Source organism: Alosa pseudoharengus, unplaced genomic scaffold, assembly GCF_046254945.1.
Source record: "Alosa pseudoharengus isolate Yale_2024_CS ecotype anadromous, Long Island Sound unplaced genomic scaffold, YU_APseudo_1.1 YU_APseudo_1.1_scf_13, whole genome shotgun sequence".
Classification (NCBI taxonomy): domain Eukaryota; kingdom Metazoa; phylum Chordata; class Actinopteri; order Clupeiformes; family Clupeidae; genus Alosa; species Alosa pseudoharengus.
The window spans coordinates 17,646,459-17,666,179 of NW_027468598.1; the positions used below are offsets into that span (position 1 = coordinate 17,646,459).

General features: G+C 43.1%; 1 protein-coding gene across 1 annotated transcript in view; it reads left to right on the forward strand.

Annotated features, from left to right (window-relative positions):
- The first annotated feature begins 2,994 nt into the window (after window positions 1-2,994).
- The window catches only part of dync2h1 (dynein cytoplasmic 2 heavy chain 1), a 190,928-nt gene continuing 174,201 nt past the window's right edge, over window positions 2,995-19,721 (forward strand). The window contains exons 1-22 of the mRNA XM_076282346.1: window positions 2,995-3,177; window positions 3,293-3,463; window positions 3,582-3,720; window positions 3,844-3,962; window positions 4,117-4,261; window positions 5,195-5,427; window positions 6,874-7,008; window positions 7,116-7,229; window positions 7,516-7,627; window positions 7,932-8,056; window positions 8,470-8,645; window positions 9,151-9,346; window positions 10,238-10,333; window positions 10,514-10,678; window positions 11,101-11,199; window positions 12,317-12,456; window positions 12,793-13,021; window positions 13,956-14,083; window positions 15,434-15,549; window positions 17,131-17,258; window positions 17,592-17,741; window positions 19,141-19,346. Coding sequence (XP_076138461.1) covers window positions 2,995-3,177; window positions 3,293-3,463; window positions 3,582-3,720; window positions 3,844-3,962; window positions 4,117-4,261; window positions 5,195-5,427; window positions 6,874-7,008; window positions 7,116-7,229; window positions 7,516-7,627; window positions 7,932-8,056; window positions 8,470-8,645; window positions 9,151-9,346; window positions 10,238-10,333; window positions 10,514-10,678; window positions 11,101-11,199; window positions 12,317-12,456; window positions 12,793-13,021; window positions 13,956-14,083; window positions 15,434-15,549; window positions 17,131-17,258; window positions 17,592-17,741; window positions 19,141-19,346 — 3,305 coding nt within the window. The remainder of the gene's footprint in view (window positions 3,178-3,292; window positions 3,464-3,581; window positions 3,721-3,843; window positions 3,963-4,116; window positions 4,262-5,194; window positions 5,428-6,873; window positions 7,009-7,115; window positions 7,230-7,515; window positions 7,628-7,931; window positions 8,057-8,469; window positions 8,646-9,150; window positions 9,347-10,237; window positions 10,334-10,513; window positions 10,679-11,100; window positions 11,200-12,316; window positions 12,457-12,792; window positions 13,022-13,955; window positions 14,084-15,433; window positions 15,550-17,130; window positions 17,259-17,591; window positions 17,742-19,140; window positions 19,347-19,721) is intronic.

A 19,721-nucleotide genomic window follows, 5' to 3' on the forward strand; every position in this document is an offset into this window, starting at 1 on the left:
CAATAGCTGAGACATTTTTGCACTTAGGATGAGGTTGTGGGAAAAACGTACTGCTGACCCCCCCCAAGCAGCTCAACAGAACCAACACATGGCCCCATTGGTGTCTATCTTTGTATGATTCATTTCAGAAGCACAGGGTCATGTAAAAACTATTCTCTATGTCTGGCCTTTTGAGTCTTTTTCAAACCGATGGGAATGGAATGGGTTGGGTTGGGATAAGGGAACAAGATGAGAAGACTACGTGTGTGAGTAAGGTCAACGAGTCTCCGACCGCTGGTGTGGACAAACCCCAAGGCAGACACACCTCTCCATGTCGGACCACCTCGCAGGAGCCTGTGGCCCTGTTCCTGTTTCCCTCGGCTGCCATTCAAATTCTTGGCCTGATTTCTGTGAGACGGAGCGAGGAGCCGCAACCCTGCTCCCCCTGCCACGAGGAATGCAGAGATGTTGAAAGCAGTCCCTCAGCGGAATGAATGGGTTCCCTGCTGCAATGCTCATCTGTTTCATGTCCGTGAGACTGTCTGCTTGTGGGGGTGCTGCTGTGGCGATGCTGCTCTGCCTGGCTTCTGCCTGGGTGCAGGCTGGCTCACTGTGTGCTCTCTGCTCTGATCAGGTCAGCGCTGCTCGGCAGCAAGATCAGCTTCAAAAGCCAAATAGCAAATTGATCTCGTAATGGCCCATTTGTGATTTGATCTCGCAGTGAGATCCACAGTCATGCTTTTGAGGTTTTGCATGTGTGTGTACCCCTGAGAGTTGGCCTGCTTGTGTGTGTGTGTGTGTGTGTTTGTGTGTATACTATTGACTTTTCACACACACACACACACACACCACACATACACGCACTCAACACAGTTAAACACAGCTCACAAACTCATATCCCTCATACACAAGTCCCCCTCTATGCCAGATACATAATGCTGCAGCTGTTCTTTGAGCAAGGAGTTATCAAAACTATTTTCCCACAGTGCACATGTGCTCCTGAAAATGCTCATTATTCATGATCGGACACAGCTTGTTGGCATGGCATACAAAGATCACATATGTAGGCAACTGATTGTGTTTGGCCTATTTCCGAAAATAAACATAAAAAATAAAAACCCATAAAAGGCAATGCAAAAAAAACAAAGAACAAACAAAAAAGAATATATTTGAATAAATGAATGAACAAATGTATTTGTTTGTCTTTCTCATTACAAATCTGAATGTGCTCAAATTATGCATTTGACATATTTTACCTTTACCTATGACCATGTCAACATTTAGTGTTTATACCGGATCTGTGTTTGCATATTTAATACGTTTCATACACGTGTTTCAACACTGCATTTCGGTCGTTGCTTTTACCTTACCATTGCCTTACGCATGCCAGTTATGTAGGCTATCCACCAGCTGCCTGCCTGCAGCCTACTTCCAAAACTCCAAAGCTTGCTGTCAGATTTGGTTCCGAGGGCACAAGTTCAGTGTATCAACAACACTCAATCAACAGTTTATGTGATGTGTTATTCAATTAAATTCCCAACAATTTCACAACAGCTAGTTTTGGAGTAGGCCATTCAACTAGCCCGCTTACGACGCCAGACTCAGGCTGAGCAGTCGGCACCCGCTTCCTTATTTGGGTTTTGGGTAGCCAGGTTTTAGCCTATGACAAAACGGTTGAAATGTTGAAATTGAAACTAAGTCATCGTGTATGTGTAGGCTAGGGTGTATTTCATACACAATCTGGCAACTTGGGAGATGTCAGACTAATAGAAAAAAATGAATGGATCAATGATTTTAAAATGAAGTTTGATGACCATAAATTACCGGGAGAAATAACAAAACGGGAGGGTGCTGGGAGATGACCTTGAAATTCGGGAGAACCCGGGAAAAACGGGAGTGTTGACAGGTATGCCTATGGCCAAGAGCACTAATTAATATTAATCAGTAGGCTATGTTTAAAATAGGCCTTGAAATTAGTCACTCTGAAGTCTCAAAACAATATCAGTTTTGTATGCCTTTTTCAAGCATCTCTTCAGTTCATTATTACTTATTTAAATTCATCACAGTTGTAGAAACATTGTCCAATTCCACACAAGCCACTGTGCATGCATAGTGCAGTGTTCTGTAATGTAGGCCTATCGCATGCAATTTGACTTGTCTGTAGCCTACGTTTTTTTCCTAGCGTAGCGTAGCCTACCCTACGCAAAATACGTTGTGTCCACGGTAACCACGTAAGCTTCGCCAATATTTTTTTCAATCTCAGAGCAAACACTGCAGCCTGTAGAGAAGCGAGCTCATCCCTCCATTAACTTTATTCTGTCGATATAACCCCTCTTCGTAAAATGTGTTTTCCGTACCATCATTGTGCACACCTCACACTAGAGTGTTGATGCCCTGAGTTTTGCTAGATCTCCGATTAACGTTATATGGTGAGTAACGTTGGAGACAACTTGCAAGCTAACTTAGCAAGTTAGCTAAAGGGATAATTAACGTTTAGCTTGCTAGTAGTAGCCATAGTCGGATACTTAGGATGATATACTGTGCAACAATATAATGTAGTCAAACCAGTTAGTTGCTTCTGTTTATCTGAAAGGTGCAAAACATGTTCCAGTACACTCACATCGCAGACAAGCTTAGCTAAAATGTAGTGAACTAACATTAGCTTAGCCAGCTAGTTAATGTCACCCTACAAGTTTATCATAAGTTGTGTGTTTGCTGAGAAGCCTCGTTCACATTTATTAAACGTCTGTTAGCTATGGCATTGTCATATTAATGACTATTTATGTATAAATAAATTATTTGTTAATTCTAGCTGTACCCAATGTGACGTTATTCAAATAACGGTACTTCATAACAGCTGCCTTTTGGTTATGGCTTATACTGTAGACAACCTCAGAGAAATGTTGAAGTATGGTGCTAACGTTACAACCTAACTTCAGTCAGTAGTCATATTTTTTGCAGTGAAAGGATAACGTTTTTGTTATTGGTTTATTGTGTTGTTATTAGGTGTGAAAGATGCCTCACGACTCAGAGGACATTCGCAAAAGATTCATCCTCACTACAACTGCGAACTACTTTGGATTAAAACCCTCATCCGCTCTGTCAGGCGGTCGGGAGCTCGACAATTTCTTAGATGATGGCAATGAGTTTGTATTAGCAATAATCAAAAATGGAAAAGACTTGCAACTGTCAAATAGGGTAAGTACGTGAACACAAAATCCTCTCTGGTGGCCTTGCATAATATGAATGTGGCTGATGTTGTGTTGTTGTGTGTGTGTGTCATATGTGCTGATGTTTATTTGATTTATTGTAGATTGAATCCGGTGACAGCAATGAGAAAGTTCTGGTATTCTTCAAGCTACGTCCTTCTGTGATCACAGAGGAAAACCTGCACCAAAATGTGCTTGTGTCCTCCATGCTAGAATCCCCCATCAGCACACTGTACCAAACAGTGCGACAGGTGTTTGCGCCAGTACTTCTCAAGGTATGTGCTGCACAGGGTAAAATGTGATTCACCACATACAGCTCTGAATATGAGGAAGGCTTTGAGAGATTTTAAGATCTTGTTCTCCATTGAACTCTCTTTCACTCTCTCTTTGAAGGATGAGAAGTGGAGCAAATCATTTGATCCCAAACTTCAGAGTCTCCTGAGTGACCTTGAGTCAGGCTTGGGCTCTGTGGTCAGGCAGTCGAACCCATCGAACTCTGGGAAACAGAGTGCAAAAGAGGAAGATGTTCTGGGTAGGTGTTGGAAAATTCCTGACAGTTCCAGTTTGTTGTTGGGTTGCTTGGTTGCTGGGTTGGCTGGGTGTCTGTTTATGGGTTGGCTAGGTTCAAATATTGTCATTATGCTTTACACCACAGGTATCCTGATCCCTGGAGATGAATTTCAATACTGGGCTGACGTCGGTCAGTCAGCAGAGAGGGCAAGCGCCCGTGATCGAGCAGCTAATTTCGTAGAGCTCTTCAAACCCATTGAAAAGGTATATAAACCTACAGTATAAGCATTTTTGGTCCATCACCATGCGGTACATTTTTGCATATTCACCTGTAATATTATAATGGCTTCAGCTGTATTACTGGCAAACCACATACTTCCTTGTTTTGTGGAATGTTTTTGTTTTGTTGTGGTGACAGGACTACAATAACCTTGACAGCGTGGCTCTACCAGATGCAATGGAGCTGGTGGACTTGACCCGAGACACAGTGGATGACGTTTGGAAGCAGGGCGATCATGCGCCTTACCCTGAGACACGCATGCAGAGGCTCATGGATGTCATAGGTGCAGTTTAGTTTCATTCTGACCTGTGATATCACTGGCCTTGTGACTGCCATTAGCATGTGCTACATTACTGTTGCACTATGTGGAAATCATTCTGTTAATGATGCCATGGTTATTTGAAATTGTTAGACTTGCTCAGAGGTTTTGTAGAATAACCAGGACCTTAGATAAGTGTGTAGTATCCCAATTCACTCACAGTAGCAGTTGCATACCCCTAAACATTTAGTTGTGCCTAACCAAAGTTGTCATTGTTGGTTGAGCTACGTTCATCTAAGGCAGAGGTGGGCAAACTGCGGCCCGCGGGCTGGATCCGGCCCGCCAAGCACTTTAATCCGGCCCGCCAAGCATTTCATTTGGCTATCAGGCTGCTCGCTATTTTTTTCCTGCGATAGAGACGACGTTGGTTAGCTTTACTGCAAACAGCTTTTCACTCTTCTTAGAGAACGTTTACAGTGGCAATTTCAAAACATCATGTTACATAGATGATAGGCCTACTCTTTGTTATCTCCTTTGCAGCATATCTAACTTGAACGTTATGCTCCTTCATTTAATTGGGAACGTGTGAGCGCTCACGAGAGAGCGGCAGGTTCCAGCTGACTTGTCATTGTTGAGTATTGATATCTCCTTCTGATAAGAAACTTTTAAAAGGAAATCATGAACGCAACAGTAGTTCCCACTACTGACCATTTATAAACTGTGAGAGGGCACAGCCATAGGTAGGCCTACAGCACTAGCCATAGGGAGCGGAGCTGGCAGAAGATCATTGAGAACTAAACGTGAACTGTTCTTAAAGGGACAGTGCACAATTTATACAGCACCAAAGTAGCAGTATTATGTTTTTTAAGCAATTCATATTTTAAAACAAAATTACTTTTGGATCATATGCACCGGACCTGTAGCGTGGTGTGTAGATGTCTCTATGTGTTCTCGTAGGTGGTGCTCTGGGCAGGTACGTCCAGAGGAAGCTGAGCTCTCTGAAGCTGTGGGAGGACCCCTTCCTGTCCGTGAGGGAGAGTGTGAGAGCAGGCATGGCTGTGTGTGAGCAGTGGGCCAGCACCTGTGAGCACCTGACTGGACATGTGTGGAAGCGCTACTCCCCCCACCCTTGGAAGGGGGACAAACACCGGCCCCAGAGCCTCAGCTGTCTCGCTCATCGGCTCGAGGAAGTGAGTGGCACCTGTCAATCACTGTGTAATTATCGTGTTTGGTGTGTAATTAGATATATTAGAAATATGTCCAGTAGAGCAAAGAGACAGCAGTGTTTGTTAGATACTCCTTTTATATGAGAGAGCTACGTGTTCATCATTTGTTTATTTATTAGGCTTAGTGAATTGTCATTCAGGGGCTACACATACCCATGATCTGATATACACATACCCATGATCTGATATACACATACCCATGATCTGATATACACATACCCATGATCTGATATAAACATACCCATGATCTGATATAAACATACCCATGATCTGATATAAACATACCCATGATCTGATATAAACATACCCATGATCTGATATAAACATACCCATGATCTGATATAAACATACCCATGATCTGATATAAACATACCCATGATCTGATATAAACATACCCATGATCTGATATACACATACCCATGATCTGATATAAACATACCCATGATCTGATATACACATACCCATGATCTGATATAAACATACCCATGATCTGATATAAACATACCCATGATCTGATATACACATACCCATGATCTGATATACACATACCCATGATCTGATATAAACATACCCATGATCTGATATACACATACCCATGATCTGATATAAACATACCCATGATCTGATATAAACATACCCATGATCTGATATAAACATACCCATGATCTGATATAAACATACCCATGATCTGATATACACATACCCATGATCTGATATACACATACCCATGATCTGATATAAACATACCCATGATCTGATATAAACATACCCATGATCTGATATAAACATACCCATGATCTGATATAAACATACCCATGATCTGATATAAACATACCCATGATCTGATATAAACATACCCATGATCTGATATAAACATACCCATGATCTGATATAAACATACCCATGATCTGATATAAACATACCCATGATCTGATATAAACATACCCATGATCTGATATACACATACCCATGATCTGATATAAACATACCCATGATCTGATATAAACATACCCATGATCTGATATACACATACCCATGATCTGATATAAACATACCCATGATCTGATATACACATACCCATGATCTGATATACACATACCCATGATCTGATATACACATACCCATGATCTGATATAAACATACCCATGATCTGATATACACATACCCATGATCTGATATACACATACCCATGATCTGATATACACATACCCATGATCTGATATACACATACCCATGATCTGATATACACATACCCATGATCTGATATACACATACCCATGATCTGATATACACATACCCATGATCTGATATAAACATACCCATGATCTGATATACACATACCCATGATCTGATATAAACATACCCATGATCTGATATAAACATACCCATGATCTGATATAAACCCTGTAGGTGGTGATGATCCGAACAGTTCACGAGAAGCTTCAGCGCCTCTTGCCAGCGGGGAATCAGCAGGCTGTATCTGCCTCCCGCGTGTTTGAACCCTTCTCTGGCCTCAACCCACTGCACTACAACCCTTACACAGAGGTTTGTCACCTTGTGTGCCTGTTTAACCTGTGTGAAAACGAGAACACATTTAGTATGCAATGCGGTGATGAAGGAGTGTGAAACGTGACTTGTGTCCTGTGCTGCAGCCCCTGTGGACAGCAGCTGTTGCCCAGTTTGAGAGGGCCATCGCCCCTGCTGAACACGAGATCGCCAGCAAACTGAAGGCCTGCCTCGGCGATGTGCAAGACAGTCCCCAACAGGTGCAACACCCTCTCATAGCACAGGCAGTGTATCCTCAGGCTTTCAGCGTCCTCCTCGCACTGAAGTACACACAAATAAATGTATACAGAATAAATGCAAATCCAAGGTAAAGCACTATTTGCATTCTGTAACAGATGCAGGTGAGAGTTCATAGGTCAGATGCTTTGAACACAAAGAGATGCCTTGTCAGATGACTGGCTTGTGAATTGTGCTGAGTTAAATGAGACTTTAACGAGGAAATTTTGTTACACTGTGTATTAATGACTTGTTTTGTGGGTGTTTCAGCTGCTTCAGGCCTTCCAGAAACACAAAGAGCTCATCAAGAGGCCTGCCATCAGTAAAGAGCTGCAGTCCGAGAGAGAGACCCTCCTGGCTAAACTTCTGGACTATGTCAAAGGTGGGGATTCTTTTTTTTTTGGTGATTATACTCTCCTAATGAGTATTTTATCAATGACTGGTATTTATTAACTGCATGCAGTAATATGGGCATTGCAACAAGAAAACACTACTGAGAAAATACAATGCTGTGGTAAAAGACTACATTCAAATAAATATCATACATGAATCAATGCATTACAATGCCACATTGGCCTTCTGAGTACCAGGCACAGTGAGAACCTGGTACAGTGGTTCTATACAAATGCTCTACTAGGCGAGAGCCTTTCAGGATATAAATAGTGAACTGCTGTGGCTTCCCTCAGGCTTGCGCACTGACTTTGAAAGCCGTTGTCATGGTGCCCCAGGAGAGAAGTCAGGCCCTCTGGCAGGAAGGAACCTTCCGGAAGTCGTGAACAACATAGTGTGGGTCCGGCAGCTTGTGCTCAAGGTGCGTTCACTCACTGATGGTGATACTTCCACAAGTGCTTTTGAAATGGTCAAAATGCATAGAAATGGCCACTACTGCTGCCTAGGTAGTTGTGGGGAGGTCAGATCCACAAGAACTGAAATAAAAGTGGATATAACTGAAATAAAAGTGGACGTCAGATAAATGGCAAATGATCATCAGTCACTCTCAACTGGCCCCTCATGCTACACTCAGCTCCTGTAAGAATATATCAGTGATGGAGGTACTACATGGAGCAGTTTACAACAGCAGCATGATTTGATTTGATGTGAAAAATGTAATGATCATTTCAGTGATGGGTGTTCTTCACAACTTATGTGAATCTTTAAACATGTATATGGCTGAGGGCAATGCTTGTAGTGATGGCTGACTTTCTGGCTGTGGTTCTGGTTCAGGTGGAGGACTGCATTAAGATCTCAGAGGCCCTTCTCTCGGACCTGTCAGGGTACCGCTCCTTCGTCCGCTTCTCCGATGACCTGCAGGAGCAGCTGCGGACTTATGAGCAGGACCAGTTTGAGGACTGGTCCAGAGACATCCTGTCCAGTCTCTCTGACCCAAAGTCTGGAATTAGGTAATCAAATGAGTAAATATAGGCCTAATTGCTTTTGTCTTGCATTGTCTTTTAAAGATATGATCCAGTTATTTTGTTTGTGTTAACATGTTTATATGTTGATTTGGTTAGGTTCTAGGTAATCAAAAAATAATCTATTTAGATTTTTTTCTGAATGTTCAGAAATGTTCAGAAACGTTTGTTTTATTATTTATGAATATGCTATCCGTTTTCCACAAGCCAGTAGCAAACACTGAATAAGCATAAATGACCTGATTCTTCTGGCAGGCACCTAACCTGTTGACTGTTGCTCTGGGCTACAGTCTGAGCCTCATCAGTTGATGCTAATCTGAGCTGAATTGGACATCCCTGGGTGGATGACCAACCTTGTCACATACAATTTGTCAACTGTGTGACAAATGGTGACAGATTGTGCCCCAACAAATGACAACAGAAAAGATTGCAAGTGATATTTTGCCTGTATTATTCCCACGAGTTACTTATTATTTAGTGTGTGTGTGTGCAGCCTGCAGGCCAGTAACCGTGTGATGGAGCTGGACCACCTGGATGGGAAGCTGAAGATCCAGTACTCGGACCGGCTGGTTACGCTGCTGCGAGAGGTCCGGCAGCTGTCCGCTCTGGGCTTCCCAATCCCAGCCAAGATCCTGCAGGCCGCCAACACCGCAGACAAGTTCTACAGACAAGCCATCATTCTCAAACAGGCAAGTCATACAGAGTTTTTTCTCCCCTTGAAGGCAGAGAAACACATAAACACTAACATCCTGTAGAATAAGCTTATTGTTTGTATCGCTTCTGAAAAAATAGACTCAAGTGCTATTTTTTTAAAGAATATATCTTGTAATTATGTAACCAATCACTGATGCATTTATTTCTGGATGTTCAAATGTCCATTGAAGTGACACTAAAATGGTCCACTCAGAAAGACATTTTTATTGTATTTTTTATTTTTTCATTTTCATACAAACACATGCTTATTTCATCCACTCAGTGTCTATCTTGGCAAAACGCATTTTTTCATTGGAGTAATGAACTTTACTGATTTTTATAGTGTGCTTTTCATTTCATTTCATTTCATTTCATTTCATTTCATTCATTCACATCTACTTTCTGCTCTGGGCTGAAATCGAATGGCATTACCACACATGTTTAAGAGTTGTAGTGTAATGTTCAGACCTAGAGACCAGGTGCACCTTGACATAAACAGAGACAGAAATGAGGAACTAGGAAATGTCAAAATAGCAGCAAGCCTCAAATATTATGCCACAAGTCACACATACAAAGGCATGTATCTTCACCTGTGAATGAAAGTGAAATGCTGAAATTACTATGTTACGAATCATTCATTAAAAAGTGTTCTTGACTGTACTTTTTACTTGCTAGTCAAACCATATGTATGATGAGTCATTCATGGAAGTTTCTTGTCAGTGTTACTAGACGTCAGTGTTACTATACATTGTCAATGACAACCCAGTGTTTGGATTGTATACTACCTCAGTGGCTGATTTCTTTTAGGCAAAGATGCCTGCAGACATGATGTGATTTGGTGGTTGAAACGTAATGGTGATGGTCTAATAGTCTGCATGTGTGTCTAGGTGGCTCATTTCTATAACACCATTGACCAGCAGATGATCCCCTCCCAGAAGCCCATGATGCTCAGCTACGCCCTTGCCTTTGAGCAAGTCATCAAAGTGAGGCCCACCACGTTTGGGTGACATGCAAAACAATGTCACAACATTTCAGTTGTTAATTTGATGTAGATGGAAGAAGATTTGATACAGTAATATTAGTTGTTTTTTTGTGCAGAGGTTCTTGTGTTTAGTTCTAGTGCATGTTCACACTTGTGAGGCCTTTTGTTCCTCCTTTTTTAGCAAAATCCGAGATCCAATTCACGGGAATCTGCAGGGAAGCTTCAGATCACCTGGGACAATCCCAAGGAGCTGGAAGTGTATATCGGGAAGCTGCAATCAGCAGCCGAACGGCTCTCTACGGAAAACCGCAGGCTCAGGAAGTGGCACACCGATTTCACAGAGAAGGTTCTTGCTTACTTACTTAATCATTTACCTGACACTAATATCCAAAGCAACTACTTACGTCAATTATTACTAGGGTCAGTCTCCCCAGAGCAACTTAAGGTTAAGTGCCTTTCTAAAGGTCACAATGGGGGCAGCCAGGGATTGAACCTACAACTCCCAAGGGGCCCAAACTAACATTTGCTACCGTAATTCTTTATCACCACTTTCAGTTGGAAATGTTGTTCTATTTTTAGTAGAGAACATGAAATTGCTCTATTTTGTTGAGATATACATGAAAATCACATTGCTAAATCAACTAAAAAGATTTCCATCCTACAATACTTCGCTACATGTTTTGATAGCGTTTTGACAAACATTTTGAAAAAATAGCGTTTTGACAGTCTCTAAATGAACCATGTGGTGACTTTTCTCTTCTCTGTTAGGTGGTGACCCTGATGAATGTGGACCTGCTGAGGCTTCAGCAGCGCTGGAAGGACGGACTACAGGAGCTGAGGACTGGATTTGCCACTCTGGAGTCACAGGTCTGGCTGGAGCAGGGGCAGAGAAGCTGTTTTGAGTTTCTCCATAGGGATGATTTAGTCATTCACTAGTCCCTGCACATGACTTCTCACCAAGGCTTTGAACCAGCTCATGGAACGAAAACGAAAACCAGAAACTTTTACCACTTTGCTACTGTAGGAACAAAAACGAAACCGGAAACTTTATGATTTTATGTTCCGGAACAGAAGCGTTTTTTTTTTAAATAGTGGTAACCGGTTAATACCTGTTCTTTTTTTGTTCCTGGGATGGTTTGTGTCTCAATGAAACGGTGAGGCTCACCTCCTGTTATTCAATGAATGCATGGAGAGTGCAGACAGACAGAGCTTGCCACTAGCAGGCAATCAAAAGGCCTATTAAGTCTCCAAATCTCATTGATTTAATTTCACCTGTTTTCTCTTTTTACTTGGCCGTGACGAACATTGTTGGAAAAAACTAGCATTAACGTTAAGGCTACAGCTTTAATTTATTAGGAAAAAACGTAATAGTCTTCATTTTGGCATTTAGACAATGGGAAGGCATCCAAGAATCCAATATTACAGTATCCACCAAAAATATACTGTATATATGACAGCATTTTTGGTTTGACCAGGAAATTATTCAGGCTAAAGGCTAGAGGATAGAGGATTGCTGTAGGATAGAATCTAAAAGACAATTTTGTGACTATTAATAGCCAGTTTGCATACATATATTTTTGTCCGACAGCTGTAATGGAACGTTATTAACCGGTTCAGGAACAATATTTTTTTGTTCTAACCGGTACACCGGTTCGGGAACGTCAATTTTAGGGTGGGAACCAAAACCGGAAACGTTAAAATACTGTTTCTGTTCAGAACGAACCAATTGGCAAAACATTCTGGTTCAAAGCCCTGCTTCCTGCTGGATAGATGTGGCCTTAACCAAACCCATGTTGCTCAGAGGAAATAGAAAAATAGAGTATAGAACTCATGACAGAGACCAAACCTCTGGTCAGGCTGCTGCACATATTGTTCCCATCTCTGGCTCCAGTTGCTGATGTTCAGGCTCTCCAAAGTCAGTGTGATAAAGTGCCCATGTCCAGTTGATGCTGAGGATCGGTGGTTCCTCCTGTGTCTCCCTCAGGGCTTCAGGTCAGGTGATATGAAGGCCTGGCGTCAGCACTGGAATCACCAGCTCTACAAGGCCTTGGAACACCAGTACCAGGTGGGCCTGGAGGCCCTCAACAAGAACCTGCCCGAGATCTGCATTGACCTCACCTTCAAGTGAGAACTATTATGTAATTTCTTACAGTGTACGACAGTGTGATATATCTCCATATATTTTAATTCCATGGTTGTGCACAGCAAAACAAAGATAAGAGATACATACAACCTTCTTTAATAGATTTCTTCAGTGTCTCATTTCTATAGTTCATATATGGAGATATTTCTTAGTTCATTCTCAGCAAAAATTGTGTTTTAGTGTTTGACAATGCAAGTGCCATAGCACACCTCACAACACATTAGTGGGGTGTTGTAGCCATCTGGCCTAAGACGTTTTAGCACTCATTGTCCAGTCCTAACCTAACTGGCGTCCCCTTGTGTCTGTGTGTGGGTCAGACAGGGCCGGCTTCAGTTCAGACCCCCGTTTGAGGAGGTGCGGGCCAAGTACTTCCGTGAGATGAAGCGCTTCATCTCCATCCCCAACCAGTTCAAGGGTGTGAGTGAGGTTGGCGAGGAGCCCATCTTCGGCGTCATGATCGACCGCAATGCCAGCGGCTTCCTCACCATCTTTGGCAAGGCCGAGGACCTCTTCAGCCGCCTGATCCAAGTGCAGGACAAGTTCAGGGTCAGTCTCCTTACTCCACACTCACCCCTGCAGAAAATTCAAACAGTCTGAATTCTTGTAAATGTTATTATATGTGCTAAGGCTAACTAGCATTAAGTAGTATTAACCGGTTTCCTGTCTGACAATGTATACTCAGTTTGTGTTGTATCCCCTTTTTACCAATTTGTTTTGTAGTATTGCCAACAGTTCCATAATCTTTGGTATCATTGCCAATAATGGAAACTGAGTAAATTACAGTTATTATGGTATCAGTTCTGCAGCCAGCTGTGATGCAGAGGATGTGATGATGTGTCTGATCCCTTACCATTGCCTACACTCTGCTGGAAATTGGGCAGCACTGCATCCACTTGGAACAAAAAACACGGCCAATGGCAAAGTTATGGTTTCAGTGACCTGACCTATGTGTTTTAGTCAGCGATTGATGAGTGTGCCTGAAACTCCCTCAAGCAGAGTTCCCTCTTTGGCTGCAGGCAGTCAGCGAGCTGATTGTGTGACGCATGGGTCTCACTTTCTTTTTCGTCAGGGGGAGGCCCCCGCTCGTGTCCCCGCACATATAACACTTCTGCTTTCTGTCTCCCACGCAGTATCAGGGTCCGCTAGACCACAGCTTCTGCTTCTGGGCAGAATCATAAGGTACCGACTGATGAATAAAGTGTCAACTCCATGGTCTGCTCAGGAGCAGAAACAGGAAACAGTGTGGTCCAACGAAACAAAACACAATGGCTCTACCTTCTCTAAGGGGGAGGAACTGGCAGCCTGATGCCCAGCTGGAAGCTCCCTCAGTGATATATGTTAATATATGTGTGTGTGTGTGTGTGTGTGTGTGTGTGTGTGTGTGTGTGTGTGTGTGTGTGTGTGTGTGTGTGTGTGTGTGTGTGTGTGTGTGTGTGTGTGTGTGTGTGTGTGTGTGTGTGTGTGTGTGTTTTGTCTGCAGGACTGGGTGGTGTTGGGTCAGGTAGATATGGAAGCCCTGGTGGTAAAGCACCTCCACAATGTCCAGGACTGGGAGAGGAACTTCAAAGCCCTCAAGGCCAAAGGCAAAGAGTCAGAGCGCTTGCCAAGGTAGTCGCGCAACCATGTTGATGTGTGGAATACACTTCCATAATGATCTCAGTGTGTATAGCGATGCTAATAGTCCATTTCACACACAGTAATATAATACATGCAATGCTTCACATTGTGATGAAATACTCATCTGAGTGAATTGTTATACCTGATTTGTAAAGCCAAAATATATCTAAATAAACATAGTACATGCAATGTTACATTGTATTGTAGTTATCTGCTCATTCAGGGTTTCTCAATCTGGCTCTAGTGGACCCCAAAGTTTTGAGTTGTCCATATGGCACCTAAGTCACCTTAAAGCAACACCAAAGAGTTTTTTGTACCTTAAAATAATGTTTCCAAAATCGTTTCAGTGGTTCATCAACTCGTAACAGGGTGAACGGCACTTTCTGCATTCGCTTCGCGGCCCTCTATCGGCTATTACCGCACTATGTAAGTTTGCTGCATCGGGTAGCGGATCTGTAGTTCGATGGAATGAGACATGAGAAACTACAAATTTGACTTGCATCTGATGTCGCAATACATCGTACTTTCATAACATCATGCAACTTATTCTACCTTGTCTGTGGACATTGTTATTTGCAAAGCCGGTGCTGGATAAACAAATAGTGCGTGCGACAGATGAAAAGTTCTTTGGTGTTGCTTTAAGCATGCAATGTTGTTTTGCCCAGATTGTATAAATTTACACTTCCGCTAGACCTAACTTAACTTTCTGGACCTACTGTAAGTTATAGTGGCAGCCTTGCCTGTTCCTGAGTCATCCTCCTCCCCAGTAGTGGCCCATTGATGCAGCAGCTGTAGTGTAATGGTCTGACAGCTGTCTTGTTAGCCGCTGGAGTCACACCCCTCCACCTCACACTGTGGGTCAGGGCTCCGTGGGCGTGGGGGAGGAGGAGCGGCCCGTCTCCTTAGTGCTTCTCCCTTGGCTTCTCTCTCTCTCTCTCTCTCTCTCTCTCTCTCTCTCTCTCTCTCTCTCTAACTCTCCCTCTCTGTCTCACAGACACCATCTGTCACAGTGGCCCGCCCGTCAAGAGCTCAATAACCCTTAAATCAAACACAGGCACATCGGCTTCCGCGCACCTGATGGCAAACACACACACACACACACACACACACACACACACACACACACACACACACACACACACACACACACACACACACACACACACACACACATACATTCACACACTTATCTGCAGTAAACCTGTCAGCCTCTGTTTGTATTGATTTTGGGGATTTCTCTGGAAGGTTCTCTAATGATGTGTCCAGGCATGCTCTCTGTGCTGTACCATGTTGACCTCTTGTCTAATGACTTTGCATTGCTCTCCTGTCGTGACTGCGCAGCATGGAGAAGGTGGACTGCGTCACCGTCAACTGTGAACCAGTCAAGGCAGCCATCGATGACCTGATCCAGAGGCTGTTTGACGCCCTCTTGGCGTCTCTGAGGAAGTCCATACAAGGTGACCCAGAAAGGCTGTTATCATGGCTCAGTCATGCCTCTATGACCACTAGACCAAAACACTTGCCCAGTCCACACTGAGTGCGGTTACATGCAAACAAACAATTAGATTTCACTCCGATTAAATTCTTTACTCCTATTAAAAATGTCACTAATCAAATGTCATTTGATTTCAATCTGATTAAATCTGTCATGTATCTAAATACTGTGATTACAGATGGAGTTTGTAATTTTCCTTACATTGTTGTGGAAAAGAGCTTTTCATTGTAGCAGAACAGAATCTCTTGTTAGAATGATCAAAACTCATGTAAACTGGAGTATTCCAAATTCTGATAATAGCCCCGTATACTAGGGGCCAAACCCGGTGCTTGAACTCAGTTCCTGGACCAAGAGGGGTTTATACCGTCCTCCTGGGTTAGGCTTAAAGAGTGTATCAGCGATTGCAGGCCCAAAAAAGGCCCAAACATAAATGATCGCATTCATCTAATCTTTCCAAATATTCCGCTAGATGTCATAAGCCATAAGCCATAAGCAGGCCGTCAAAAAAACGCCTCTCTGTAGGCAGCCTAGGCTCTGAGATCTGCACACAAAAACAATTGCTAACAACAAGTGTTGTGTTCCAACCAATAACCGACGAGATGCGCGTTTAGGAGAGTTTCGATTGCACGGGAGGGAGAAGCGAGCTAGCTCTCTGTTTTGTTTGAACGTCAACAGAAGTGACGTTACCCCACCTTCACAGATACAACCTTTAAACAGGGCCAAACCTGAAACTAATGCCATAGTAACAAGCCCTGCTCAACTGCCAGGGCCACAGATCAAACACCATGTTGCTACGGTTAGGTGGTTACGGCGGAATGTTGCGCAGTGTCTTGTCTTGATTAATTTATGTATGAATTTTGACAGTTGGTAAAATGGCCCATGATAAGTGTAAACCCAGCAGGAACTCCAGCCCTGGTGCTTGCAGCCTAGGCCAAAGTTCCTGGGCTTAAGTTCCTGGGCAGATGACCCACAGTGTAAACGGGGCTAATACTCCGATTGGTGCTTTTAATCAGATAGTTCTGCACATGTAACCGCACTGAGTCAGTGATGTGGATATTATGCAATACAGGACGCACAGGCCATGTTGAGATATATGAATGTGAAGGACCCTGGTGCAGAACCACACCCAAAGGCTCTATCTCATATGCAGTATCATAATAATGATAATAAGCTTTATTTGTGTAGCACCTTTCATACACAGAATGCAGCTCAACCTGCTTTACATTTGGAGCACTTAACACAATAATAAAATAATTAAAAAAATAATAATAATGCAAACAAACAAACAAACAAAACAATAAATAAAACATCAGAGATTTAGAATTAAGTAAAAATGATGGTAAAGAGATAGATACAACAACACATAGAATACAACTAGTGCAGTGAAAATAGGAAGACCCTGTAAATAGCAGCAGTAGAATGTAAAGCAATGTGAAGAAACAGGCTACAAGATAAAGGAAAGGCTAAGATCATAGGAAAACTTCCAGTGCACACCTGTCTTCTCTGTTAGTGCTCTCTCTGATCTGCTGGTTCATTCCTGCAGGTCACACTCAGAACATTGAGATGTTTGTGGCCCAGGCCATGGAGACCCTGTCTGTGCGTCCAGAGAACATCGAGGAGATCGGAGAGGCCAACGTCAAACACGGCGAGTTGCAGGCCAAGAAACCAGAGGTGTGGATTATTGTGCAATTCCTACACACAGCCTGTGTCAGTGTTGGAGCATTGTATCTGTATGATTTGCTAAAGAACAATAACATTAGTTTTGTTGAGTTTTCTGAATTGCACTTATACCTTCACAGTGTTATTATTTCTACATGTTGAATTGAAAGATTGAGATCAATGCTGTAGATCAGATCCTTCATATGTTTGTTGTCTGTTGGATGGGTGGATGGATGGATGTGTGTGTGTGTGTGTGTGTGTGTGTGTGTGTGTGTGTGTGTGTGTGTGTGTGTGTGTGTGTGTGTGTGTGTTTGTGTGTGTGTGTGTGTGCGCGTGTGTGTGCAGATCCTGCCCCAGTTCCAAGAGGCGGAAGAGAAGAACCGTCTGCTGCGTGCTGTGGCCGGGGGAGGTCTGGACTCCATCAGCTCCCTCAGGGCCAAGTGGGACAAGTTTGAGCTTATGATGGAGAGCCACCAGCTCATGATCAAAGAGCAGGTACTACACACACACACACACACACACACACACACACACACACACACACACACACACACACACACACACGCACAAACGCACAAATGCACACATGCAGCAATCTGCTGTTGTCATGTGACATGCATGAGGCACTACAACCACACACGCACCACCAATCTTGAAATAACAGCAACACCAAAGAATGAGTGTATCACACAACACACTCACACAAACACACACTAACACACACACACACACACACATACACACACACACACACACACACACACCCACAAACACACACACCTTCCCCATTCTCTCTCTTCCATCCCCATGAACTCAACACACTCATGCAGACTCCCAGTCAGAGTTTCGCTCTGTGAAAAAGTGGGGAGTTCACCTGTCATGCCGGAGTGAACGGGGGATCTCAGAGTGCGTGGGCGGAGGTGAAGTCACGGCAGTGCTTAGAAGGACAAATAAAATACAAGTTGCTTTGTTTTGAGGAACCCAGTGGGCTTTGTCAGTTCCACTTTTAATGTCCACAATGACCCCTACAAGTACAGTAAATACTAAAGGTCAAATGATATGTCAGATGTTGCTCATATCAGTTAAACTGCAAACACCCAGCATTATTTTAGGGAGAGAGACAGAGATATTGAAAGCAGATATACAAAAATAAAATGATATACATCTATGGACAACCATTTTGAGTTGAATATTTTTTTTACAATTGTACAGCAATACAATGCAGTGTTGAACCCCAAGAAGATAATGTGTCTTTCAAGGGGACTTTTGCTCATTGAAATGAGATGATGCTATTCTAAACCACAGAACTTTTTATATGCTGTGATGGAGCTTTTCATGGAAATGTTATCTGAAATGTCAGTTTGCCAGTGGGATATTCCCTATGTAGATTACACCGGAGAATGGAATTTTAACTGAAGACCACTCTTCCCCAGTCTTCTGAAGATGAATCTTCCCCTAAAATGCCCTTAACAGCAGAAAAATGAAAACACACACACACACACACACACACACACACACACACACATACATATACACATGCACGCACACAGACCCACACACACATACAGTACACACACACACACACACACACACACACATGCACACATGCACACATGCACACACTTACACACTTACACATGCACACACATACACACATACAGACACACACACACACACACACACACACACACTTATGCACATACTCAAGCTCACATGCTCATGTGCAAACACATGCACAGATATGTCTCTATAAGATACTGTAATTATTGCTTTGCAGTAATATTTGGCACATCCATTTCCATGTGTGTGTGTGTGTGTGTGTGTGTGTGTGTGTGTGTGTGTGTGTGTGTGTGTGTGTGTGTGTGTGTGTATGTGTGTATGTGTGCACGTGCAGGTGGAGGTGATGCGCTCTAACGCCGAGAGTCGTGTCCAGACGTACCTGCAGGAGCTGCAGAAGTTCCGCATGCGCTGGGACCAGCTGAAGCCTGGCCATGACGTCATCGAGTCCGGCGACCCCGAGACGCTGCAGAAATGTGTGCAGACCATCAAGGACAAGAAGGCCGAGTTCCAGGAGCTGGAGCTCACACGCAACAAGCTCATGTAGGTCACTCTGTGTGTGCGTGTTCAAAATGTCCACTCGTTCACTATATAGTGAGTGAGTGAACGAGTGAACAATTCGAACACAGCTTGTGTGTGTGTGTGTGTGTGTATAGTCATTTTTCAACTGAATGGTACTGTACCTGCTCAACTCTACTCTATTCGGTTTAGGTAGCAGGTGTTCCTTTTCCACCACAATAAAAGTGCCCCCTTTAATGTAGCTGGGTGCCATAGTGACACAGAAGGAAACATTCATGGCGTCATTAGTGCGGGACTCACAGTAATAACATTATCAGCAATGGAGGACATTCAAGGGGATTTTGTTTCTTATTCCCAGTATGTGGCTGTTTGTGTTAATCCATGAAAAAACATTTGTTA